The sequence below is a fragment of the Ahaetulla prasina genome, chromosome 2 (assembly GCF_028640845.1).
Source record: "Ahaetulla prasina isolate Xishuangbanna chromosome 2, ASM2864084v1, whole genome shotgun sequence".
NCBI classification, from domain to species: Eukaryota; Metazoa; Chordata; class Lepidosauria; order Squamata; family Colubridae; genus Ahaetulla; species Ahaetulla prasina.
The window spans coordinates 23,688,180-23,714,791 of record NC_080540.1 but is presented as its reverse complement, the minus strand read 5'-3'; the positions used below and the strand labels follow the sequence as shown (position 1 = coordinate 23,714,791).

General features: G+C 41.6%; 1 protein-coding gene across 1 annotated transcript in view; it reads right to left on the bottom strand.

The window, feature by feature from the left end:
* Window positions 1-4,698: 4,698 nt before the first annotated feature.
* Window positions 4,699-26,612, bottom strand: part of SLC25A20 (solute carrier family 25 member 20) — a 29,054-nt gene continuing 7,140 nt past the window's right edge. The window contains exons 3-9 of the mRNA XM_058169810.1: window positions 25,661-25,788; window positions 20,230-20,320; window positions 16,340-16,457; window positions 14,004-14,076; window positions 12,331-12,440; window positions 8,383-8,507; window positions 4,699-6,035 (exon numbers count right to left, since the gene is read on the bottom strand). Of these exons, the coding sequence (XP_058025793.1) occupies window positions 5,973-6,035; window positions 8,383-8,507; window positions 12,331-12,440; window positions 14,004-14,076; window positions 16,340-16,457; window positions 20,230-20,320; window positions 25,661-25,788 (708 nt within the window). The 3' untranslated portion in view covers window positions 4,699-5,972. The remainder of the gene's footprint in view (window positions 6,036-8,382; window positions 8,508-12,330; window positions 12,441-14,003; window positions 14,077-16,339; window positions 16,458-20,229; window positions 20,321-25,660; window positions 25,789-26,612) is intronic.

The following is a 26,612-nucleotide window of genomic DNA, read 5'->3' as shown; positions in this document are numbered from 1 at the left end:
GAAAATAGAAGCGTGCAAAGGTACAAATGTGGCGCTCATTTGCAGCTTCTTAAAGCAGCCACTCCTTTTCCTACATCACATAGCTGTTGTTTAATTCCAGAAAAAGGAATGAACTGTTGACTGCGGCTACCACTACATTTACATATCCCCATGCCGGCCAAAGCACCCATAATCCTAACAGACAGCACTATAATTCAGTTCATCAAACTAGATATATAAGTCTGCTGTTTTATAAGGAAACATGAATGTATATCATTCACCACAGCAGAGTTCAGTATCTTTTGACAACTGCAGGATAGGCAGAAATTAGGCAGATGCAGGTTTACTTCATTTTTTCCCCCTAGAAAACAATTAGATTTCCCAGGATTAAGATTAAAAAGCAGCCTGAATGTTACCTGAATCTTATTCCGTATCTTACAAGATGAAAATTGTTTTCACTGTCGAAAGTTTTTAATTTAGGAAAACTATAACTGCAATTAAACATCAACTAGGATGATAGAATTTTTCCAAATTTCTTTTGCATAATATTGTTCAACGGCACAGAGCTGTACGTGAAAGGATTTGTTTTAATAAAACTAAGAGGGAAAAAAAGGATAAATCAAGAAATTGTAACTTGTTTTATGTTTGACAAGACCATCTGATTCTTTTTGCTTAGCAATGTACCACTGTATGTTTATATAGAGTAAATATTAAAGATTGTTCTAATGTGCATATATATATAAAACTTTCATAACGATTGCAACCTAACTGTATGAAAGTATAACCATTTTTATACTTAACATAACAACAGAGTTGGAAGGAACCTTGGAGGCCTTCTAGTCCAACCCCCTGCCCAGGCAGGAAACCCTACATCATCTCAGTCAGATGGTTATCCAACATTTTCTTAAAAATTTCCAGTGTTGGAGCATTCACAACTTCTGCAGGCAAGTCGTTCTACTTATTAATTGTTCTAACTGTCAGGAAATTTCTCCTTAGTTCTAAGTTGCTTCTTTCTTTGATGAGTTTCCACCCATTGCTTCTTGTTCTACCCTCAGGTGCTTTGGAGAACAGCCCGACTCCCTCTTCTTTGTGGCAACCCCTGAGATATTGGAACACAGCTATCATGTCTCCCCTAGTCCTTCTTTTTATTAAACTAGACATACCCAGTTCCTGCAACCGTTCTTCATGTTTTAGCCTCCAGTCCCTAATCATCTTTGTTGCTCTTCTCTGCACTCTTTCTAGAGTCTCAACATCTTTTTTACATCGTGGCAACCAAAACTGGATGCAATATTCCAAGTGTGGCCTTACCAAGGCATTATAAAGTGGTACTAACACTTCACGTGATCTTGATTCTATCCCTCTGTTTATGCAGCCCAGAACTGTGTTGGCTTTTTTCGCAGCTGCTGCACACTGCTGGCTCATATCTAAATGTTTATCCACTAGGACTCCAAGATCCCTCTCACAGTTACTACTATTGAGCAAGGTACCACATATACGGTACCGGTGCATTTTGTTTTTTTGGCCAAAATGTAGAACCTTACTTTTTTCACTGTTGAATTTCATTTTGTTAGATAGCGCCCAATGTTCTAGTCTGTCAAGACCTTTCTGTAACTTGAGCCTATCTTCTGGAGTGTTGGCTATTCCTGCCAGCTTGGTGTCATCTGCAAATTTGATGAGTTCCCCATCTATCCCCTCGTCCAAGTCATTGATGAAGATGTTGAAGAGTACTGGGCCTAAAACAGAGCCTTGGGGTACTCCACTACATACTTCTCTCCATGTGGATGTAGTTCCGTTGAGGACTACAAGTGAGTGCGGTTGGTCAGCCAGTTACGAATCCATCTGGTGGTGGTGCTGTCTAACCCACATTTTTCTACTTTATCTAGTAGTAGGTTATGGTCTACTTTATCAAATGCTTTACTGAAGTCCAAGTAAATTATATCGACAGCATTCCTCTGGTCTACCAATTTTGTCATTTTGTCAAAGAATGCGATAAGATTAGTCTGGCATGATCTGTTTTTGACAAACCCATGTTGGCTTTTGGTTATTACTTTGTTTGCTTCTAGGTGTTCGGTGATTCGTTGCTTGATTATCTTTTCCAGAATCTTCCCCGGTATTGAGGTCAGGCTGATAGGTCTGTAGTTTCCTGGATCTGTTTTTTTTCCTTTGTTGTCTTCCCTTTGTTGTCTTCCCTTCCACCAGGCTTCCATAGTTACACTAGAGCAGTGATGGCAAACCTTTTTGACACCAAGTGCCCAAAGCAGAATGCACACACGTGTATGTGCGCACACAGGTGCAGGAGTGCTAGAAACAGGAAGACCACCTGGTCTTCTGGTGCCTTTGAAGACCAGCTGGCCGGCACACATGCACGCCGGAAACCCGAAGACCACGTGGTCTTCCTGTTTCCAGCTCATCTTCGGGTTTCTGGTGCTCTAGCATGCGCGAAGATCAGCTGGCTGGCGCACATGTGCTTGGCGGAAACCAAAAGAGCAGCTGGTGTTGGCACGCATGCCCACAGAGGGCTCTGTGTGCCACCTCTGGCATGCGTGCCATAGGTTTGCCATCACGGCACTAGAGCATGTAAATTAAATGGATTAATATAGGATTTGTCAACTGATTTATATGAGAGTTATGGCTGTGCTCTAAACTGAGTGAAGAATAGAATTGCAGATTAGTTCAGTTGCGCCAAGATTAATTGATCTGTGCTGAATCCAAACCTTGCTAAGCTACAAAGAGACAGATAATTTATTTGCTTTGAAGCTCCTGTTGGATTAAATGACTGAGTCCACACAGCATTCTCAGCTTTATTTAACCATAATTATTGAACAAACCACAAGGGTTAGAGTTAACACAATATGTTAGTCTAATACCAAATACATCCCACAAATGGCTTTGTGCAATATGTGCTTTATGGCAGGGGTCTCCAACCTTGGCAACTTTAAGACTTGTGGACTTCAACTCCCAGAATTCCTCAGCCAGCAAAGCAAAGCTGGCTGAGGAATTCTGGGAATTGAAGTCCACAAGTCTTAAAGTTGCCAAAGTTGAAGACCCCTGCTTTATGGCTTTATGTCAAAGGCATGGCAGCCAATGTAAAAGGCAGCTTGGTTCAGCTGCATAGAATATGGACTTTGAACACTGCTATCATTCAAGAAACTCTTCCAATGGACACACACACACATACACATGGCAATATTTTGTTCAGGGTCAATAAATCCATATCAAACTAATGAAATCCTGTATCACCAAGATTTCTAACTAAAATAAGACACTCAAGATATATTCTAAGACTTGAGCTGGATTTCAGCCTACCCCCAGGAAGTTCCCATTTGCTTTCTTAAAGTGGGAGGGAATGAATTACTCATCTTTCTGGATGATCTAAACATTGAATGATGCAATATACTGCAGAGAGAGGCAATTCAGCACACTTCATCTTACATAATTCAGACAATGACTAACTGCCGTCTTCTTAGGCTGACTATTGGGCATCATGAGTTAACTTATTCATTTTTTAAAAGAACCGTCCCACCCATTGAAAAAGTATAGACAGAAATGGCATTTTAAAGCCAGCTATTGGTATTTCATAAATTCAGAAGAGCAGACTTCATTCTGCTAATTTGACACGGTAGATGGCGTGTTTTTGAGAAAACCGATTTCAGATTATCTTGAGTACGAAAAAACAAGAAGTTAACAGCAATGCTGGTCAATTAATAAGTGGCTGTAGATGAAAGATAATCCAAACTATATCAACACAGCCATTCTATCTCAGGCAAAACAAATGCATCTCTCAGTCAACAATAAATAAAGAGATGACTATCCTCTTCCTGTATTTTCAAGAGAATCAAGAACAGATCCTTTGAAAAAGCACCTCTGGGACAATTTATATAGGCCCATTCATAAACCTTGCACCCTTCCTTTCAAAATGCTCCTTGCAGAAAGAATCGGAACTCCAGACTTTTCTCTCATAAAGTGCATTAGTTGACACAAAATTTACCATCATAAATGACCTGATCCTGATCCATCGGAGTTCATGTTCCATTATCTTGACATCAAATAATCCTTGTTTCCTTCTTTCTGTCTGAAAGAAGGGCTACAAAAAATGGGATTTGGACTGAGGACAGGCGATTTCTCCCGTCACTAAATTATCCCATTATAATATATAATATAATATAACAACAGAGTTGGAAGGGACCTTGGAGGCCTTCTAGTCCAACCCCCTGCCCAGGCAGGAAACTCTACACCATCTCAGTCAGATGGTTATCCAACATTTTCTTAAAAATTTCCAGTGTTGGAGCATTCACAATATCATAATGTATGGCAGAACCACCAAACCAAACTTCACTGAATGTAGAACCAAACTTCATTGCATTCAACAACACACTCTTGTTATTTGGAATCTGATTGTCCTTACATAGCAAAAACAATTGCATATTACAATAAAGCTCAAAAAGATATCTTTTTGGAAAACTGAGGTAATTTCCCAAATGTCAATTTTAGATGGAAATGCATTGAATATCCTCCTAAAATGAATAAAAGAATGAATTTTTTTTATGAACACTCCACTCTGCAACTTTTTGTTGCTGCACTCACGCATACAATTTAACAGACATCTCAGCCCCTTCCCATCGGCAAAGGCTCTTTTCTTCAAGCTGCCCGAATGCTATGAAAAAGAGGCATGTTTCCAGTACTGATATAGCTATTTCAAGATGCAAAACAAAGAAGAAAACCAATATACAACTTTTATTGAATCCTAAGCATGTTCCAGTGAAACATTTTGTAAACACTGTTGGAACATGGGACGTACTTAAAAACCCATATGTAAGACAGGATCACATTAAAACAGAATGGCATTGTAGTTAGTTATCCTATGGCAGGCTCCTCCAACTTTAGAAGCTTGCTGGGATAGAACACAAATTGCTTTGGAACCATTGCAGTACATTCCTAGGTATAGGAATACCAAAATACATAATCTGGCATGCTATGTACAAGAAGATTGTCCACCTCTTGTAAAGCTGCCTCCCAAGATATCATTAGTTATCCAGAAAGGGCAAAGATAAATTTAGAGAAAGGCCTTTTTAGACTGACAGTCAAAGTGACTGGGATTTAAACCCCCCACCCCACCCCCCCCGTTTCTGCTGTTCACTTACTTGAGGTTTTTCATCATACACAAACACATAGCAGGTCTTCACTAATTTAATACTTATTTATATTTGGTGACTTTAAGGCTGTTTCATTTTTGCATTATTCTCCTAGCTGGCTTTCTTTTTATATTAATTACATCAAAGAAGCAGTTGTATGCCATGGATTTTGGGTCAGAGACCAGAAGGCAGTAAAATGAGGCTCATACGGTCAATACATACTACAACTGTGTTGTATAAGAAAGGACTACTAGGGCATGAATAAGGCATGCACAGAAATAGAAAACTGTTCAGATGTTCCCATTCAGTCCACAGGAACTAACAAAAAACCATGGCAAACAGCACCAAATACCTGTAAGTACAATCACATGTTTTTATATCAGTGCTATCTATTCCTTAAATTCCATCCTGAGAATTAAGCGCATTATGGCCAAGTCCAAACATCCCATTGCTTCTTGGAATGTCCTCGGTACCATAGCCAGCAATGCATTTTTAAAAAATTAATATAAAATTGGAAATTAAAATCATTTTCCTTTGCTCACCACAGGAAAATGAGGGATGTGGGGAGGGGAAATTAAACATCAATACCTGTTAATAGCAGCAAGGTCTTCTATCAACAGCATAACCACTTTGGAATTGAGAAGGCAAGGGTGTGATTATGAAGTCCTCTTGAATTTCGCCACAGGAGGAGATTTGGCTCAAGATTCCAAATGGCAAAAGGGCACCACCCAGAAAGCGTAAGGCAAAAAGATTAATAGAAAACAAGTCATTTTATAGCTTATTTCATAATTCTGATTTTTCTCCTCCAATGCAGTTCTTTTCCTTGCCCTTGGGTTCCTTTAGGAACGTACTTGTCGGTCATCAAAAACCTGGTGCGATCCAGTGAAGAAATTTCATGGCAACTTCAAAGCCGAGGAAGCATGCCTGAAAAAAATATACATATAAGTATATGCATAAATTCACATTGTTCACATTTTTAGCAGAATATTTTATATATGGAGCCCAACATTTCTGTTGTGAAGTGAGAGATTTGTTAAGTGAATTTTGCCCCATTGGTTATTAAGTGAATCACTGCAGTTGATAAATTAGTAACCAGGTTGTTATCTGAATCTGGCTTCCTCACAGACTTTGCTTGTCAGAAGGACGTAAAAGGGGATCTCAATGACCCTGGGACCCAGCAACGGTCATAAATATGAACCAGTTACCAAGCATCTGAATTTCATCTGAATAAATGAAGTTGAGGACTACCTGTATTGCTATACAATAGCGACAGTTGCTTGGATGATTGAAATGGCTTCTAAATTCAACTAATAGAACTGAATAAACCTATAAATCAATACAGAAGTCTAACTAAAGATATTATACTTTTGGTGTAAAATTGGCCAGATGTATAAAAAATAAAGTGCTTTTCAATGGCTCTGTCGGGAGGCTTCGCTCCTTACATTTCTGTCTTAATTCTTAAGAGGAGAAGAGCCATCTCTGCCATTGCTCCTGCCCCTGGTACAGATTATTTCTGGAGTTGTATACACTTAATGGTAATCCTTAATCTGGGTGGTATATACTTCTTAATTGACACACTAATAATAATAACAGAGTTGGAAGGGACCTTGGATGCCTTCTAGTCCAACCTCCTGCCCAGGCAGGAGACCCTACACCACTTCAGACAAATGGTTATCCAATATTTTCTTTAAAATTTCCAGTGTTGGAGCATTCACAACTTCTGCAGGCAAGTCTTATTAATTGTTCTAACTGTCAGGAAATTTCTGCCTTTCTAGGCGGCCATTGCTCTTCGATTACTGATACGTTGCTCCAAGTGACCGCTTAGAATCTGATTTGATTATCCTGTGCAGATTACAAAAGTATGATCGAAATAATAGTAGGGAAAGGGAAAATCAAAGCCTACATTTGAAATGCTTCCTTAAAAGTGAATAAACTGATGTGACCTCTCCAACTCTAAAAGCAATTCTATATTGCTGATGGAAAAATCTGCTGAACTGCTTACTGCCCCAAGGGAGATTACCTCTGGAGTGAGGTCACCGGCAACCTTCCTGGCTTTCCGCAAGAGTTTAAAGACCTGGTTCTGTCAGCTGGCTTGGGGCTCCAATGCGAGGCCTGCACATCGGGCCTGGTTGACAGACTAATAACGGATCCCTCCTCCCCCACCCCCCGCTCATCCTACTCCTCCTCTTCTGATCTTTTAGTTAGGATAGTGTATTTTTTATTATTATTATTTAGTTCCTACTGTGTATAGGTTTTGTAAAATTTTATCTTTTTAATACAGGTAATCCTCAGCTTACAACTACAATTGAGCCCAAATTTCTGTCGCTAAGTGAGATGATGATGATGATGATGATGATGATGATTATTATTATTATTATTTATTCGATTTTTATACCGCCCTTCTCCCGAAGGACTCAGGGCGGTGTACAGCCAAGATAAAACGAACGGTACAATATACAATTAAAATACAGATTAAAAAACTTATTATATAGTTGGCCTAAAAACTTTAAAATATATAAAACTAAAAAACCCCTTAAAATTAATAATAGAAAATTTAAAACCAATAAAATTTAAGCCAGCCCTGCGCAAATAAATAGATGTGTTTTCAATTCGCGGCGGAAGGTCCGAAGGTCAGGTATTTGGCGTAAACCCGGGGGAAGTTCGTTCCAGAGGGTGGGAGCCCCCACAGAGAAGGATCTTCCCCTGGGGGCCGCCAGCCGACATTGCTTGGCGGACGGCACCCTGAGAAGTCCCTCTCTGTGAGAGCGTACAGGTCAGTGGGAGGCATGAGGTAACAGCAGGCGGTCCCGTAAGTACCCAGGCCCTAAGCCATGGGATATTTCACCTAAGATATTTGTGAAGTGAATTTTGTCCCATTTTATGATCTTTCTTGCCACAATTGTTAAGCGAATCACAGCACTGGTTAAGGCTGTAAAGCGAATCTGGCTTCCCCACTGACTTTGTCTGTCAGAAAGTCGCAAAAGGGGATCACGTGATCCCAGGACAGTGCAACTGTCATAAAAAGGGGTCGGTTGCCAAGCGTCCGAATTTTGATCGCGTGGATGCTGTCACGGTCATAAGTGTGGAAAAACGGTCATAAGTCACTATTTTTCAGTGCCATTACCACGGTGAATGGTAACTAAATGAACTGTTGTACGTCGAGGATTTACCTGTATTGTAAACCCCCCAGAGTTACCTTGGAGAAGATGGACGGTCAACAAATTTAATAAATAAATATATGAACCGGAAGTCAAAGGTAGCATTCACTTACTGCATTGGCAGGAAAGGCTCTGATCATCACAGCGTTGAATCCCTTGTACAGAGAAAACACTCCCTCCTCTCGAACAAGCTCCCGCAGGACGTCTCTGAAGCCATTGGGATACTTCCCTGGAGGAGCTGTAGAAAAACGCAAAACGCATTTCGTGAACCTCATCCCCCTAGAGCCGTGATGGCGAATTTATGGCACGCGTGCCACAGGTGGCACGCAGAGCCATATTGGTGGGCATGCGAGCTTAGCTCCAGCACGCATTGGCCAGCTGATTTTCAGGCCTTCTGGGCCCACCAAAAGTAGGGAGACAGGCTGTTGTTGTGTCTCGCCCGCTTTCACCGCAGCCGGGGCCTTCTTATCTGCTTCCGAACGCTGAGGAATGTCCTAGTATGCCTCCCGGCCCCAGCCCTGGCTCCATGCCCAGACAGGCTGAGGAGGAAGAAGTACCTCCAGCCCCCAGCTCTGGCTCCATGCCCAGGCAAACGGAGCAACTAGACCCCTCCCCCACAGCATGTGAGCCTGAGGAAGGTCAATTGCCAACAGCTGCAGACTGGAGTGACCCTCGCTTCAGAAGAATTGATAGGCGGCGGCGACAGAAGGAGGGGAGGGGCAGGCCTGGATAAGTGCTGAGTCATGGAGCCACACCCCATGGCCTATATAAAGGATCTGCTTTCTGGCATTCTCTGAGTCAGGCAAAGTCTAACATATCTTGCTGAAGTCACTTTCTGGTCTCCTGCCTGCCTTGAGAACTTTGCTAGGACTTTGGCAGAGCTGCAGAGGCACGCCTGATTCGGATTTCCCTGACCCGGTCGTCAGTGGAGGAGTGGGACACGACAGCTGTTTCCAGCCTCCAGAAGGCCTTGGGGAGGTGGGGAAGGCCCATTTTTCACTCCCAAGGCTCCAGAGCCTTTTGAGGAGCCTGGGGAGGGTAAAAACAACCTTCCCTATCCCCCCGGAGGCCTTCCTAGAAAGCCTCTGGAGCCTGGGGAGGGCAAAAAATGGGTCTACCGGGCCCACTGGGCCATCATGTGCCAAAAGCAGGAGAGGGGAGTGTGGGGGAGGGTCATGTGCGCATGCGTGGGGGGCACAGAATTATGGGTGTGGGTACGCATGCGCAGCCCCCCCACACTCCCCCCACTTTTGGCACATGATGGCAAAAAGGTTAGCCATCACTGCCCTAGAGGCTTTCATCAAACTTCCTCTTTCTTTCTTTCCCAATCCTCTTTATTGCTATCTCTTGCCATAATGCTCCTCAGTTAACAACAGTTAACTGATTCCCTGGGCTCAATGGTTCAGTCCCTAATCATCTCGCAGTTGGACTATTGTAACGCGCTCGACGTGGGGTCACCCTTGGAGAGCATTCGGAAGCTAAAACTGGTGCAGAATGCAGCAGTGCGGACAATTTGAGGGGGGGATCAAAAATGGCTCCTCTAACACCACTGCTCCACAAGCTGCACTGGTTGCCAGTCTGCTTCCGGGTGCAATTCAAAGTGTTGGTGATCAGCTTTAGACGTATAAACACATTTTTATGACTGTAAGCTGCCCAGAGTTACTGTTTGGTAAGTTGAGTGGCCAACAAATTTTATAAGTAATTATAAATAAAATAAACTATTACTATGAGGGAAGATTTTTCACATTTCTGCACTACCAAAGCAAGACAATAGTCCCTGCCCCTACTGCTTACAGAAGTCTTAGATTTATCAACCTGCCTGAATTTCTAGGAAGCAAGTGAGAGGGTTAACTGAGAACGTTTGAAAATGCTTTCCTTTTTTCAGTAATTGCTGATGGAAAAAAAAAAAGAAATAAAACTCCTTCCTGTGCAAAACTGTGGGAGCCAAGAGACTGGCAGAATGACAAGTTGCCTCATCTCTCTTCTCCAATCGATTTGGTAGAAATTTATTTTTTTTGTTAATGCACAAGGGATAAGAAACTTGTGTTCCGGGCAGGCTGTGAAGCATGGAACTTCCCCTCCACATCAGTTAGGAAAAAAAAAAGTAAGACACACTCTTTGTAGTAAACATTTTAATAGGCTGCACACAGCCTATTTTGCAAATGTAAAAGAGGGAGAGAATAAAAACTGGCAAAAGAATATAAATGTAAAAAGGAAAGAAAGAAGAAAAGGAAAAAAAGTTTTCACTAATGTCCATCCTATGAAGCATTATTTCTCGCATGAACAACTTTGGACACAACTGCAGGTAGTCCTTGACTTATGACCATAATGGAGCCTGCCAAATACAGTGGTAAGTCATGATGGGTTATGAAATGAACAACCTGATTTTATGACCTTTTTGGCAGCAGTTGTTAAGTGAATCCATAGTTCACCATCGGGAGTTTTTGCTAAAAACTAGAAGAAAAGGAAATTTTTTGGCAATAATATTGTAAAATTGTGGCCACATGACTGTGGGATGCTGCAAACAGCTATAAATGCAGGCCTGTTGCCGAGCATCCAAAATAGGGTCATGTGACCAAGAGAGGCAGGGCCGACCATCGGAACTATGAAATTGGGCCATAAGTACCATTTGAAGGGTCCACGGGTAACTTCATAGAGTCACTAAGCAACCAGTAGTAAGTTGAGGCGTATCTGTAATTATCTTGTAATTAGTCATTTGCCTGTTCAGTCAAGGCAAATGCCTTAACACTGTAACAGCGAACGGGTGCTAACGAAGACTATCCCTAACAAGGATTGTACTCTACTCTCCTTCTACTCCAATTTCTATGGTGACCAGAATTATACACATTAAAGATAGCAATTAGAAGAGAGGCGGGAATGGAGCAGAACAATGAGAATGTGTTCTGCACCATTAGCCTTAGCCAACCCACCTAAGAAAATGCAAATACCACATCTAGCACCAGATTAAACCAGAGACTGTCATGGACTGTTGCCCAGGAATGGTTTTCAGAAGAGTTCCAGGAAATATTATAAGCAAATGTGTGCTTAAAGATCTAATCTTCAACTGTGCATTCTCATGGGAATACAATTGGATGACAACGCAGTTCAGAGAATAGAGAGGGAAGAAGGAGAGTTGTTGATATTAACCCTCCATGTTCCTCTAAATATAAAGAAGAATATTCGTAACTCAAGGTTGAAATAAGGTTTTTGGTGCTTGTTTTCTTGCAAACATTTACAAGAAGACAAACAAGCTCAGAGGGCACCAAGGACACCTCCATACAGTAGAACCTCTGGTCACGACTGTAATTCATTCCATAACTTTGGTTGCAACCCAATTTGGTCGTGACCCAAACCTAATTTTGGAAATTTGGCGCTTACAAAAAAAATGGCGCAGAAGAGGAAATCAGCCGCAAAAAAAAAAAAAAAGTGAATTTTTTCAATTATTGTTTTGCCTGATTTAATAGGAAAGAATTAAGTATTTGGAGTCAGATCTGCTCTCAACGCCTTTGACAACCAGTCCTCATTTAATGACCACAGCTGGGGCTGGCAATTTGGTCATTAAGCAGAGCTGTTGCTAAGTGAAACCACCACTGTATTTGCCCTCTTACTTCAGCTTCCCTTTGCATTACAGATGTGCAAAGATCATAAATGCAAGGATTCATCATCACTGTGGTAGCAATAGCTTTTAGGCTTATATACGGCTTCATGGCGCTTTACACCCTCTCCAAGCGGTTTACACAGTCAGCATATTGCCCCCAACAATCTGGGTCCTCATTTTACCCACCTCGAAAGAATGGAAGGCTGAGTCAACCATGAGCCGGTGAGATTCGAACTGCCAAATTTCAGGCAGCCAGCAGTCAGCAGAAGTAACCTGCAGTACTGCACTCTAACCACTGCGCCACCACGGCTCTTATGCTGGTAACTGAGAATGGTTGCTAAACAAGGTGATTTGTTAAATGAGGACTACTTGTATAAAAACTATTGAAAACTTTTCTCCACAAATCCTATGATACTTTTAAATCTTCCTTCTATCATCTTTAGGAGAGCCTCAGTGAACTTACCTGTCTGGAATCGTGACTTCAGCACATCAGGCGGGATTCCCACAGCCCAGTTGAAGATCCCTGCCATGCCTCCAGCAAAGAGGATTCTGGGTACACTGAGGTCACTGACACTGCGGAAAGCAGGAGATGGGCAGAAAAAGGGCAAGCATGAATTCATCTAAATGGCTACTAAAAAGAAATAGAAGAAAAGAAAGATTGGGAACATCTCATTCAGACTCACAAGGGGGGCGGTGGCAAAGGTAAGCAATTTCTTCAGGTGAAATCAGCAGTTTTACTTCAAAATGGGCTGGACAGGTAGTCCTCGAATTACAACAGTTTGTTTGTTGACTACTGTACTGAAAAAAGTGACTTACGACCATTTTTTCACACTTACGATTGTTACAGTATCCCCATGGTCACATGATCAAAATTCAGATGCTAGTCAACTGGGATGTATTTATGACGGTTGCAATGTCCCGGGGTGATATGATCACCTTTTGAGACCTTCTGACAAGCAAAGTCAATGGGGAAGCCTTAACAACCGTGTTGCTAATGTAACAACTGCAGTGATTCACTTAACAGTCGTAAAGTGGGGCAAAACTCACTTAACAGCTGTCTTGCTTAGCAAGAGAAATTTTGTCGTAAGTAGAGGAATACCTGTATTTGCCCAGCAGAAGGCTACTTCTTTGCCAGGATCTCTGTAGAAAAAGTTACTGCTACAACCACTGGCACATCAAGGTTAAGTTACAATACAATTGACTTATATTGTCAGAACTAGCCAATCTAAGTCAAATTGCTACAGATTCAGCAAGAAGCCAGGCTGATACTCTTCAAACTGTACTGTGCTGAAAGAAGAAAATGTCCTTTTCCGATTTGTTGTTAGAATAAAAGCTTCTAACTGTATGTAGATTCATATAATCCCTGAGTTAAAGCCTAATGTTTGACATGAAGGTATTGAAATTATAGCTAACAGTGGCTTATTCAACAAATTACCGTATTTTTCGGACTATAAGATGCTCCGGACTATAAGACACACATTAGCTTTAGAGGAGGAAAGCAAGAAAAAAAAATCTGCCTCTGCCTCTGCGACCCGTTCACCACCGCCACGGCCCATTCACTGTGGCCCATTTGCCACGGCCCATCACTGCCCTATTTGCCACAGCCCATTTGCTGCCGATCGCTGTGAACAGGCAGCAGTGATAGGCGGCAAACCTCACTGCCTAGAACAGCTAAGCGCCGCCCCACCAACCACCCCTCCCCCCCGCCACAATATTTGCTCTAGAAGACACACAGACATCTCCACCCAATTTTGGGGGGGGGGGGAAGAGTGTGTCTTATAGTCCAAAAAATACGGTATATTTAATCAAACCATGGCTTTTCACAATATAGAAATCCAGTAATTCTGTCTTCGTGCCATATATGCTACATTATGACTCATGGTAGATTATGCTGATGAATCCATTAGCCTTCCTTATCAGATGCACTGGCTTGATCCCTAAAAACATTTTTTATCAATGCCAAATTATATTATTCACTATTTATGTCTTAAATTTATATGCCACCCATCTCGGTGTCAAGCGACTCAAAGCAATAATCCTTTGCCCATCTCATTGAACTATTATTATGAAGCTCTTACTTCAGAATAAAAATATTTTTCTTAGCTGTTCTTGTGAGAAACCCAGCATTCTCCTTACCTCTGCCCCTGAGGTGTCAAAATACTTTTCAGCCATTCATAGGTCATGAAGTACATCCCACTGGCTGGAACATCTGGTCCAATAAACAGAGCCAACTTAGAAAAATGAGAGACACAACCGCCCACATTGGCAAGGCCAAAAAGGATAAAACCTGCCAGCTTTCTGTAAGCAGAATTATAATAATGGCATTGCTGGCTGAGGAACTCTGGGAGTTGAAGTCCACAAGCCTTAAAAGAGCCAAGTTTGCAGACCCCTGCCTAGTGGTTATTTTGGAGTCCCACCCAAAAATATAAGACCGGGTCTTATTTTCAGGAAACATGGGTACTTTTCCAGAAGGCCCTGAAGACTTGGTTCTGTCAGCAGGCCTGGGAACCTCAAATTGATATAGATCTGACCATGTGGCTGGTTTGTGTTGTGTCTGCGCCCCCCAAGCCTGGCCTCCTGCCAGAAAGTGACTTGGAAAGTGAGGGGGAAGGGCCGTCAGGACTTACCTCCAGAGCACCGGCTTCCCTGGCTCAGTTCCAGAAGCCAGTGGCAGGCCAGGTGGAAGAGATCACAAGGCCTCCGTCCCCTGACTTTTCCCCCCCCAGGCCACGCCTCCAGACCCAGCTGATGGCAATCAGACCTGGCTGGACCCTAGGTTTTGTAGGCAGGAGAGGCGGGAACAACAGAAGCAGGTGTGGGGCAGGCCTAGGAAGTGCTGAGTCATGGAGCCACAGCCCACAGAATATAAAGGCAGCAAGAACTGCTGTGCCTCTTCATAGCAGGCAAATTAACTGCTTAACTAAGAACTGAAGTTTGTTCCTGGGTGACTCATCGGCGTTGGGGGAGAAAACAGAGACACTTGGCAGACACTTGCTATTTTGCTGCCAGAGCTGATGGTTCCAACTAAGTAAGCTATCGCTCGGACGGAGGCGAAGGGGGACAGAACAGTTTATGTTTGTTGTCACTATAGCAGGGAAAGGGCTAGGAATTTTATACTACGGATTTTTAATGTTGTAAGCCATCCAGAGTCATTGTGTGTGAGCTGAACAATAATTTTTTAAATACTGTAAATAAACATTACGTTAAGATAAAAACGCACTGTTCACACAACAGAAATGTTTCTGTCATTCCCTCTCTTATGGCTGGACATAAGATTAAATCACATTGGGCTCTTTAATGTATAAACTATCATCTTCGTCCTTGTAGCTAGTGAAAAGGAGGCCTCAGTTTCTTTTGTGGGGGGGAGTAAGCAATTTTCTAATAAAAGAAAATACAGGTAGTCCTTAATTATGATCACAACCAAGGCCAAAATTTCTGTTGCTAAGCAAGGCAGTTGTTAAATGAGCTTTGCCCCATTTCCCAACCTTTTTTTTGCCACAGTTGTTAAAGCAAGTGACTGCAGTTGGTAAGTGAATCATGCAGTCATTAAGCGAATCTGGCTTCCTACATTGATTTTGCTTGTCAGAAGCCGGCTGGGAAGGTTACAAATTGTGATGACATGACCCCGGGGACAGTGCAACTGTCATAAATACATGCCAGTTGCCAAACACCCAAATTTTGATCATGCGACCATGGTTGTAAGTATGAAAACTGATCATGTGTTTTCAGCCCTGCTGTAACTTCAGTCACTAAATGAATGGTTGCCAATCGAGGACTATCTGTACAACTGTGGTGGCATGGTCACAAGCAACCTCCCATGGACAACAGGTCTGAAGGACCCTACCTGCCTACCTCCCATTTTTGTTCATTTTTTTATCCTTCTCCCCGTGTGTCTACAATTTGTCAGAATGGCAGTAGAAAAGGACCTTAGAAACATGGGATTGGGTCAGTGGTGGGATTCAATTTTTTTTTATTACCGGTTCTCTGGGCATGGCTTGGTGGGCATGGCAGGGGAAGGATACTGTAAAATCTCCATTCCCACTGCACTCCAGGGGAAGGATACTGCAAAATCCCCATTTCCTCCTGATCAGCTGGGACTCGGGTGGCAGAGAATAGATGGGAGCGGGGCCAGTCAGAGGTGGTATTTACCGGTTCTCCAAACTACTCAAAATTTCCGATACCGGTTCTCCAGAACTGGTCAAGACCTGCTGAATATTACCTCTGAATTAGGTGTATTTGGGACTAAATCAAATTCCTGCGGAGTTCATTGGATTTATGAATTCAGATCTTGAATTCAAAATCTGATTTAATTCAGCCAGCTAACTCTGCAGGGATTAGACTTGCATGATACACTAATCGCCGCTCTATAATTATCTAGTCAAGTGTGCTACGTAAACAGGGTTTTAAAAAAGACATTGGGAGAGGGTGCTTTTATAGTTCAATTATTTTAAGAACAATTCTCCACAAACTACCTCTCATGAGTGTGAGCACTGTTCCTTTGTACACGCCTCGAATGCCAGCTTCACGATACAGTTGTTTGGCACAGTCCAAGGGGCCAGCATATTTTTTTTCACCAGAGGCTGCTTGGATCTAAATGGTTAAAAAAAAATAATGGCCTCATCAATTATAACCTACTATTCCTTAAATAATTCAGTCTTCCTAAATCTAAGGTACTGTTGAAAGGAGTCTGTGCATCTAAACTTTTCCTAAGAAATTCCCATGAGATGAGATTCAATCAGGAGTTTGTTGATTATGCACCAAAATGGTTAAAAAAAAATGAAAACAAACAAACAAACAAACAAACCCATAGCTGCCATTTCCCCCAGAAAGTTTTTCTAGCTGTTTAAGGCACCCACAGCAGGCTTCTAATAGCTCTACCCGTTCAAGAAGCCCCAGTAGACACTTTTGTGAAGAACGTTATCCATAATTGTAACTGGGACTTTGTCTTAGAAAACTTTCAAAATATATCTGAAAATAAAGAGATACGACAGCGATGGCTAACCTTTTCTGGACTGAATGCCCAAAGTGCGCATGTGTGCGCCCAAACCCTCCAAATGCAATGCTTGCGCAGCCCCCGTGCATGCGCCCCACCCCCTGCGAGGGCACATCTGCGAGGGCACATGTGCCACCGCACATGCCCTGCCCCCAAGCATGCACTCATGGCCCTCTGCATGTGCCCTGGCCGCCACACACGCATGGCAGAGACCCAATGGCCAGCTGACTGGCAGGAGGTGCGCACATAAGCGTAGCGGAGCTGAACTGGGGCGACGGCTCACATGCACACAGAGAGGGCATTGTGTGCCACCTGTGGCCCATCATGGCGATAGGATGTTAAAAGGACAAGGAGCAGAGTAACAAGGAGTTGTGACAGACAAAACTTTTAAGATAACAGAAGGTTGGGCTATTTTAGAGAAGAACTTTTAAATGGAATAGAACAACCGTAGTCCGAGCTACTTATTTTTCTTCACAATGGACAAGTTTCTTTTTTTTTTAATTCCCACAGAAAAGGTTTTGAAGGAAGGGAACAAGAGACTCTTCTGGTCCATTGACTTGACCCTGCCTTGACTGTAAGGAACAGACCAGTTTTAAAAACACAAAGACAACATAACAGCTACATATAAAATTGGCCATGTTTCACTGATACTTTAACAGGGTTCATACATCTTGCTAAGCCATGGTTTGCTTAACTTTAAATTGCTGAATAAAGTGCAGTTAGCTGGATTCCCACAACACATTAAATGAATACTTTTAAAAAATTACCGGTAGACCTCGACTTATGACCAGTTATTTGGTGACTGCTCAAAGTTACAACAGCTACCCCCCACACAAGCTACTTATGACCCAGCTGCAATGTCCAGGCTGTTCAGTGGTCACGTGAACACATTTTGGGCACTCAGCAACTAGTTTGCACTTATGGCTGTTTGCCATGCCCTGCCGTCATGTGATCGTGATTTATGACTTTTTCCCAGAAAGTGTCATTTGCTTCTGGTTTCTGGGAAAAAAAACACTTCATAGCGAACAATGGGTTCGCTTAGCAACTGCTGCAAACTGAGAGCCAGGTTGTTCTAGTGCGGGTGTCAGCCACATGTGGCTCTTTGGGCCCTCTGCTGTGACTCCCTGTCGGGTGATCCCACCACTGGCTGGCCTCGCCCTCTCCTCCCAGTCACTCCTCGCCTGACCTGAGAAGGTAAGAGTGACAGTGGGGGATGGAGAAGCGGCCATGGACAGAGAGAGGGGGAGGGAGGGAGGGGGAAGAGAGCGATGTCAAAAAAGCTTTGTGGTTCCCAGTGTTTTTTAACAACCGGTTCTCTGCCCTAATGACCGGCTGGGTAGGCGTGGCTGGGGGTGTGTGTCATGTGACTGGTGGAAATGAGTGACATTGAGTTGGCCATGCCCACCCAGGTTTTGTGGCTCCCAGTGTTTTCTTTTCAATGGAAAATGGGTCCAAATGGCTCTTTTGAGTGTTAAGGTTGCAGACCCTTGGTCTAGTGGTTAAGGCACCAGACTAGAAAGCAAGAGACTGTGAGTTCAGGTCCCGCTTTAGCCATGAAAGCTAGGTGGGTGACTTTGGGCCAGTTGCTCTTTTTCAGCCAAACTCATTTCCTAGGGTGGTTGTTGTGGGGAAAACAGGAGGAGGAAAATGTGTTGGATATGTTCACTACCTTGAGTTATTTGTGAAAATAAAGGCGGGATATAAATAAATAAATGAAATGAATGAATTTGCTTTGCAACTGTCCTTTTTTTTTGTTTTTTTTGTTTACATTTATACCCCGCCCTTCTCCGAAGACTCAGGGCGGCTTACAGTGTATAAGGCAATAGTCTCATTCTATTTGTATATTTTTACAAAGTCAACTTATTGCCCCCCCAACAATCTGGGTCCTCATTTTACCTACCTTATAAAGGATGGAAGGCTGAGTCAACCTTGGGCCGGGCTCGAACCTGCAGTAATTGCAGGCTACTGTGTTCTTAATAAGCCTTAATAACAGGCTTTTACCAGCGTGAGCTAAACCGGCCTGCTCACTTTACAACTAAGATGTTTGCTTAATGACAGTTACAAAAAATTGGGGCTGGTCATCTGGTGATGAGCCGCCTTATGCCCATCATGGAGGTAATTGTGAGGCTCAGTGACAGTCATAACATGAGGACTACCTATTTTTTGACGTAGTATGAACTCAGCCACAATATTAATCCAACTATTATGTATAAGCCCCAGCAAGCAGCATGCTTGGATGTAGTTGTCTAAACTGAAAAGCTATGGTCAGGGCTGGTTTGTACTTGCATGGGACACTTCCCAGGAATATCAGGATTTAAGTTAGATTAGACCCTTGAAAGACCTACCAGAAGAAGGGAGTGATCAATCACGGTTAGATTATTGCCAGAAAAACTGCGTTGGCTTGTCCATGAAGTCACCAGAATTGAGTGTGTTTCAAAGGAGATCCCATCTACTGATATAATGTGCATAGATATGCCAGGATTTTCAATCTTAATGGGAGAATGTTGCTCAGGACAGAATTAATTAAATCTCTAACCAGACAAGAAGATTTCCAACTTTGCCTATCTTGCTTCTCTAATTACTTCTGGGCCCCAGTTTTAGCCATCAGAGGAATCTAATATCACAATGAAACAATGCTAAGGAAATTGGAATACAGATAGTTACAGGAGACAAGACGTGTTCTGAAATTTGAACATTTTTATCTCCCATACACATAATATTTTTATCTAAATGTTTGCATATATTCTCTCTCTCCCTCTCCTCTCTCTCTCTCTTTTTACATACATACATACATACATACATACATACATACATACATACATAACTGTCAGTTTTGGAAGGCAATTTTCTATTTGCTTCTTAACTGCAACAGATTTTAGCTGGGGAAGTTGGGAGGAGATTGTTGTTGGAGCGGTAGAAAGTTAGTCATAACAACATTCTGTATTCAAGGACTTCTGCTTGCGTCTGATGTAGACTGCCTGAAGAGTGTATCCAATCGAGTGTGAAGAGTTGATTGGACAATGTGATGAACTTGTGGGTGTGGGGCAGGGCTGTGAACTGTCAACTGGGTGTGGAAAACCTGGAAGCTTTCAGTTTCGGATTTTCCCAGCTGTGCCAACATGACATCTCTAATAAATTGGAACTTTGAGGAACCTCAAGCCTCAGAGCTTTATTTCGTTGGGGGTGTTCCTTGGAACCCTGACACATACATATCTACACTGACATGGGCATATCAAAAATTTAGAAAATCATGTTGTGAACAAGATTATGATTATGAATATGCTCGCTTATCCTAAAGAAAGATAAATAATGTGGAAAGCAAGATATTGTTCAGTTGTGGGATGCAGCATGGAAAACTTCATCTCTTACCTGTAGTAGGCACTTGATCCTTTCTCCTGGTGCCATAATTGCAGTGGTAAACACCCCTGATAACATTCCTGCTGCAAACAGCTGAGGATATCTGTATAGTGGACAATACAATGTGGGATAAAGATTAAACATAAGAAATGCATTAGGCTATATTAGATACAGTTTAAGAATAATTTGACCTTCCAATGAGTTCCTTTCATAGAAATAAAAAACCCAACCAACAATTACATAACAAATGAATATAAAGATAGTCCAATCTTAGAGCTGAAAGTTCCAATTAAGTGCCATGAAAACCAATGTTCTCAACGTTTGATTATGCCATTATTTTTTTTCCATATATAACCCAACAGATGGCTTAGAGAGCCAAGGAGAGGTATTCAGAGCTCTAATTTCCTCCAGCTGGTCAAATTCAGCCAAAACAGACATGGGTCAAGTAAATATTATGGCTCAAGATTTTTGCCTCAAGTATCAATATGACATATCCAGGCAAATGCTGCCAACAAGGCACAATCATTTGCAAAATAAATCCAATGTTTGATATAAAAACAATGTTTTTTTAAAAAAACCTATGTTTTCTAAATAAAAGTAAAGACTGGAAAGGTTCATCCATTAGTGATGGATCTTTAATGAAAGAGAATGATGTTATTGTTTATACATTGCGCTATAGTTTATAAAACTGAGGAAAGAAAGAAGAAAATAGAATGGTTCATGTACCACGTTAATTCATACTGCTGAATATATATGCATTCATATGTTGCGTGACTCAAGCCACAATGATTTACAAACTATCGTTTATGTAATCTATGAACTATCAAGTGTTGTTTATTTTAGAAAGAGTGGCTTGGCATTATGATTCAATCCAGCATCAAACCCTAACACTGCCTGCCTATCTAGAAGCCAGTGATTAGAATGCAGTATTGCAGGCTGACTCTGCAACAGTTCAATTCTGACCAGCTCAAGATTGACTCAGCTTTCCATCCCTCTTAAGTCGGTAAAATGAGGACTCAGATTGTTTGGGGAATATGCTGACTCTGTAAACCACTTAGAAAGGGCTGTAAAAGCACTATGAAGCAGTATATAATCTAAGTGTTGCTATTGCTAACCCATCCCATCTATCTATCTATCTATCTATCTAATCTAATCTAATCTAATCTAATCTAATCTAATCTAATCTAATCTAATCTATCTATTTTACTGCTAGTAGACTAGAGGGGGAGAAAGATATAGATATATCAAGAAAGAAGCAAATGAGATATTTGAGGACTAAAAATAGTCCTCAAATTACAACCATGAACCCATCAGAGTCATAACTTCTGACAATCATAAATTGAGCCATCCATGTGACCGACCCGATTTCATTGCCTTTTTTGTGGCAGCCATTATGTCAATGCTGCTGTCATTAAGCCAACCAATGATTTGGTATGAGTCAGGTACTGCTGAAAACTAGAAGTAAAGGCTTGATTTCAGCAAAACCATTGTAAAATGCAGTCATGTGGCCGCAGGATGCTGCAAACAGCCATAAATGTGGGCCAGTTGCCAAGCGCCAAAAGTACAACCACATCACTGTAATGAGGGGGCATCAGAACGTTGAATCTGAGTTATAAGTGCCCCCCTCAGGGCGGTCTGTTGTAACTTCAAGCAGTTGCTAAGCAACTGGCCCTAAATTAAGGAGCTACCTGAATATGAACTATAATACATTGACGATTGAATAGGAGAACTGTCTATCTTAAGCATGGCAACGCAAGGCCCTTACCCCAGTTTATATTCTAGAATGATGTAAGCAGTGGAGGGATTTGAAGAGTGAAGGCGTGAAAATCTTATCTGACAGATACCTAGGATTAAGAATGTATTTACTGCCAGAGTGGGTAACTACCGACTGACTATAGATACCCTGTAGAGTCAAACGATGCTATTTATAAAATTATTTAAAGCTACTTAATAAAAGTCACTTTGCTTTTTTTCTTTAAATCTTAACCAAATCACTGTGCTTTCCTTTGAGTTTCCCTCACAGAACAGGATTCAGTAGCAAGACAGATAGAACCTATAGAGATCTCCAACAAGATTCAGTTTATTTTTAAACAACAGAAATACAGTCACAATCAGGACTTATGTCAAATACAAATGAAAAAAAAACCCTTAGTATTGCAAATCCTAATCTGTGAGATTTAGGCAGTGAACCTGGCTAAACACATGTAACGCGGTATCTTAAAGCTTCGAAGTAATAATCTTGTAATCTCAAGGTTTTACCTGCTTCTTGAATATGCTGATGAATACATGAGTATGAAAACTGAAACACCATATGCTGCATACTGCAAATATTGTCCCAGAAACGAATACGAATATGAATGTGCTTTATTTTCTAAAGCCTCTGTAGGCAATCTACTTCCAGATCTCCTCGGGAATTTGCAGATAACATGGGGAGTGCATACAAATGTCTACCCTGAAGTGTCTGGTAAATTATCAAGAAATATGTGGTATTGTGTTGATTGAAGGATGAGTTAGCCCTCCAGACTGCTGCCTATGGTCCCTATAGCAATTTTACAGTATTGAAAGATATTGCTGCAAATAATTAAGATGGTAGAAGTTGATGCTTTGCAGTAAGTCAAAGCATCCCAATATTATAGGGAAAAATTAAGTGAGGGTAGTGAAACCTGGTAGTCAGCAAGGGAAGTATCTGGGAACACCGATGTCTATGGACAACATCTTGCTACTCCTGAACTAGAGTTCTTAAATCTACATAGGAGAAAAAGACAAACAAAATTCTTTTATCTCTTTGTTTTTATAAACTTTTATAAGTTTCCTTAATCAAACTTCAGCTACATAAAAATGCCATCTCACAGAGAACAGCGTGGCTTCTACAACCATATTCATTCAGAATTAAGTCCAACTCATTTTAGGGCTCAGATTGTTGGGGGCCATATGCTGATTCTGTAAACGGCTTAGAGAGGGCTGTAAAGCACTATTAAGCGGTATATAAGTCTCACAAGCTTCCTAACAAACAGGAAGCAGCAGGTGAAGCTAAGCAAGATCACATCAAATACCTGTACAATTAGCACAGGGGCCCCCCAAGGCTGTGTGCTCTCCCCACTTCTCTTCTCTCTGTATACCAATGACTGCATCTCCAATGATCCATTTGTTAAGCTACTGAAGTTCGCAGATGACACAACAGTGATTGGTCTCATTCGAGACAATGACGAATCCGCATATAGACGAGAGGTCGAACGACTAGCCTTGTGGTGCAACCAAAACAATCTGGAACTGAACACACTCAAAACCGTAGAAATGGTGGTAGATTTTAGGAAAAACCCTTCCATACTTCCACCTCTCACAATACTTGACAACACAGTATCAACAGTAGAAACCTTCAAATTTCTGGGTTCTATCATATCGCAAGATCTCAAATGGACAGCTAACATCAATAACATCATTAAAAAAGGACAACAAAGAATGTTCTTTCTGCGCCAACTCAGTAAGCTCAAACTGCCCAAGGAGCTGCTGATCCAATTCTACAGAGGAATTATTGAGTCTGTCATTTGCACCTCTATAACTGTCTGGTTCGGTTCTGCAACCCAACAAGAAAAACACAGACTTCAGAGGATAATTAGAACTGCAGAAAAAATAATTGCTACCAACTTGCCTTCCATTGAGGACCTGTATACTGCACGAATCAAGAAGAGAGCTGTGAAAATATTTGCAGATCCCTCGCATCCTGGACATAAACTGTTTCAACTCCTACCCTCAAAACGACGCTATAGAGCACTGCATACCAGAACAACTAGACACAAGAACAGTTTTTTCCCGAAGGCCATCACTCTGCTAAACAAATAATTCCCTCAACACTGTCAGACTATTTACTGAATCTGCACTACTATTAATCGTTTCATAGTTCCCATCACCAATCTCTTTCCACTTATGACTGTATGACTATAACTTGTTGCTGGCAATCCTTATGATTTATATTGATATATTGATCATCAATTGTGTTGTAAATGTTGTACCTTGATGAACGTATCTTTTCTTTTATGTACACTGAGAGCATATGCACCAAGACAAATTCCTTGTGTGTCCAATCACACTTGGCCAATAAAATTCTATTCTATTCTATTCTATTCTAAAGGCTATTGCTTTTAATCATCTAAAAACTACAGCCAAGTGACCAGGACTCTACATGTTTGTGCAGAAGTACCTCTTTTAAATCTTCATATTCAAGTAAGTATGCAAGGAAGTGTAAGACAGAGCAGAATAGATTTTTGTAAAATCTGGTAATTCCTTATGACCTGGATATTGTTAAGAGAGAACTGAAAATGTGCTGAGCAGATGGCTAATGTAGTGAGAATGAGTGATGTACATCACAAAAATGGGCTTTGCAGAATAGTTATCATGGCATATAGATGAGATTTATATATAGGTGGTCCTCACTTAACAAACATTCCTTCAGCAATGGCCCAAACCGGCGATGGTGCTGAATGGGATCTAGCACAACTTGCTATGGCTACCTCATCACGGCCAACTCTCCGCAGTCAACTGGCCGTGGGACAATTCAATGCTGCATTAATTGTTTCATTCAATTACTTTTCTTATTAGTGACCACATTTTCATCAAAATTATTGTTAACTCTTGTATGTTTGGATTGACTTTATCTTATTATTATTGGCCACGGTTCAACTGAAATTAATTTAACTTTTGTATTTGTTGAATTGTCCTGCGGCAAGTTATCCTGCAGCAAGTTATCCCACAGCGAGTTGGCCAGGGCAAGTTGGCCCATTCTGTGCTAAATGAATGATGTAATACATTACGATGGTCACAACATTCCCCACAGTCATGTGATTATCACCATTTGCAACATTCTTTGTGCTACCTACAAGCAAATTGAATGAAGTAACTGGCAGAAGGAATAAATGCAACCACATGATAGCCTTACTTAATGATCCACCCTGATTTGCTTAATGACAGCAACAGAAAGTGCCAGAATTTCCATTGCTAATCAGCATGGTTATGTGACGTCGCATTTATGACCATGTTGCTTAGCGACAGAAATTCCGACTCCAATTGCCATTGTTACATGAAGTCTACCCGTATTCTGAATCACAATTAAGAGAAAGTGTTACAAGCCTTTTAGGATGTCACACACCATACTGAAGTAAAAACCTCCTAAACAGACATCTGTTTTGCCTGGGAAGAGAACAACACAAAAACAACCCACATAATGTCTGTTTATAGCTAGTGTAATCAGTCCCACGTTTTTAGGAACTTTAAAATTTGCCAGATTTAATTTTTTGTAATTAAAAAAAACCACCTCTATTTATAACCAAGCAAAATAAAATTTCATTTTGGCTGCAATGACGGAATGCGTAATTTTTTAAAAATAAGAACAGATTGGAAAACCTCAAGGCAGCATCCCTGAAATAGTCTGAACAATTTCATTACTCACGTCAAGATGTCATCTGGGGTCTTCTGTTGCAGCTTTTTGCCCAAGCCAAATCCAAAGAAGCACACAGCAAACATGGGAGTTACTCCAACAATGGGGGCTGCCATCCCCTTATACAAGCCACGGACGCCCTGCAAGAAATAGGGCGGTGGATTATTTATTTATTAAATATAGATGGTGGCTCATCTCAGGCACAAACAATAAAACAGAATTACTCTATGAATCATTAATACTATAAGTAGCAGCCAAGCAACCAACCTACACAACATCAAGGATTACTTGGAAGTTTCTGCCCAGTTCCAAGGGATCTCAATTCTTCAATCACATAGATATCTTTTTCCCAGATCCCATTTACAGAGGAGGCTGTCTTGGGTGATCCAGTTCAGCTAAGGTAACATGTGGGTTTGCCTCGAAAGGCATTCAGAAACTGCAGCTGGTATGAAATGCAGCAGCAGCAGCCTCCACTGGCATTACATGCCATAAACGTATTACTCCTATGCAGAACCTGCCTTAGTTGCCAAAATGGACGCAGTTTAAAGTTCTGCTTTTAACTTACAAAACTTTATATAGCTTGATGCCAGGTATCTGCAAGACTGCTGTCTTCAACCCAAACCCACCCATCTGATACAAACAACTTTTAAAGCCTTTCATGGCTTGGGACCAGGTTATCTGAGGACCATCTCTTGCCAGTCACATCTACCTGAACCACTAAAGCAGGGAGGCAAGGAATGTTGCGGGTCTCGTCCCCTAAGGAGATATTATTTGGCAGGGCCCAGAAGAAGGGCCTTCTCGGTGGTGGCTCCCTCCCTCTGGAATATTATCCCTCCAGAAATTAGATTGGGCCCCACTCTAACACTCTTTCAGGAGGACACGTGATTCTCCAGGGGTCCTGGGGAATCCAGAGCGGGATGGAGCCCATTAAATGACTGGTACGGATGTGTGTTGTCGTTGGGGT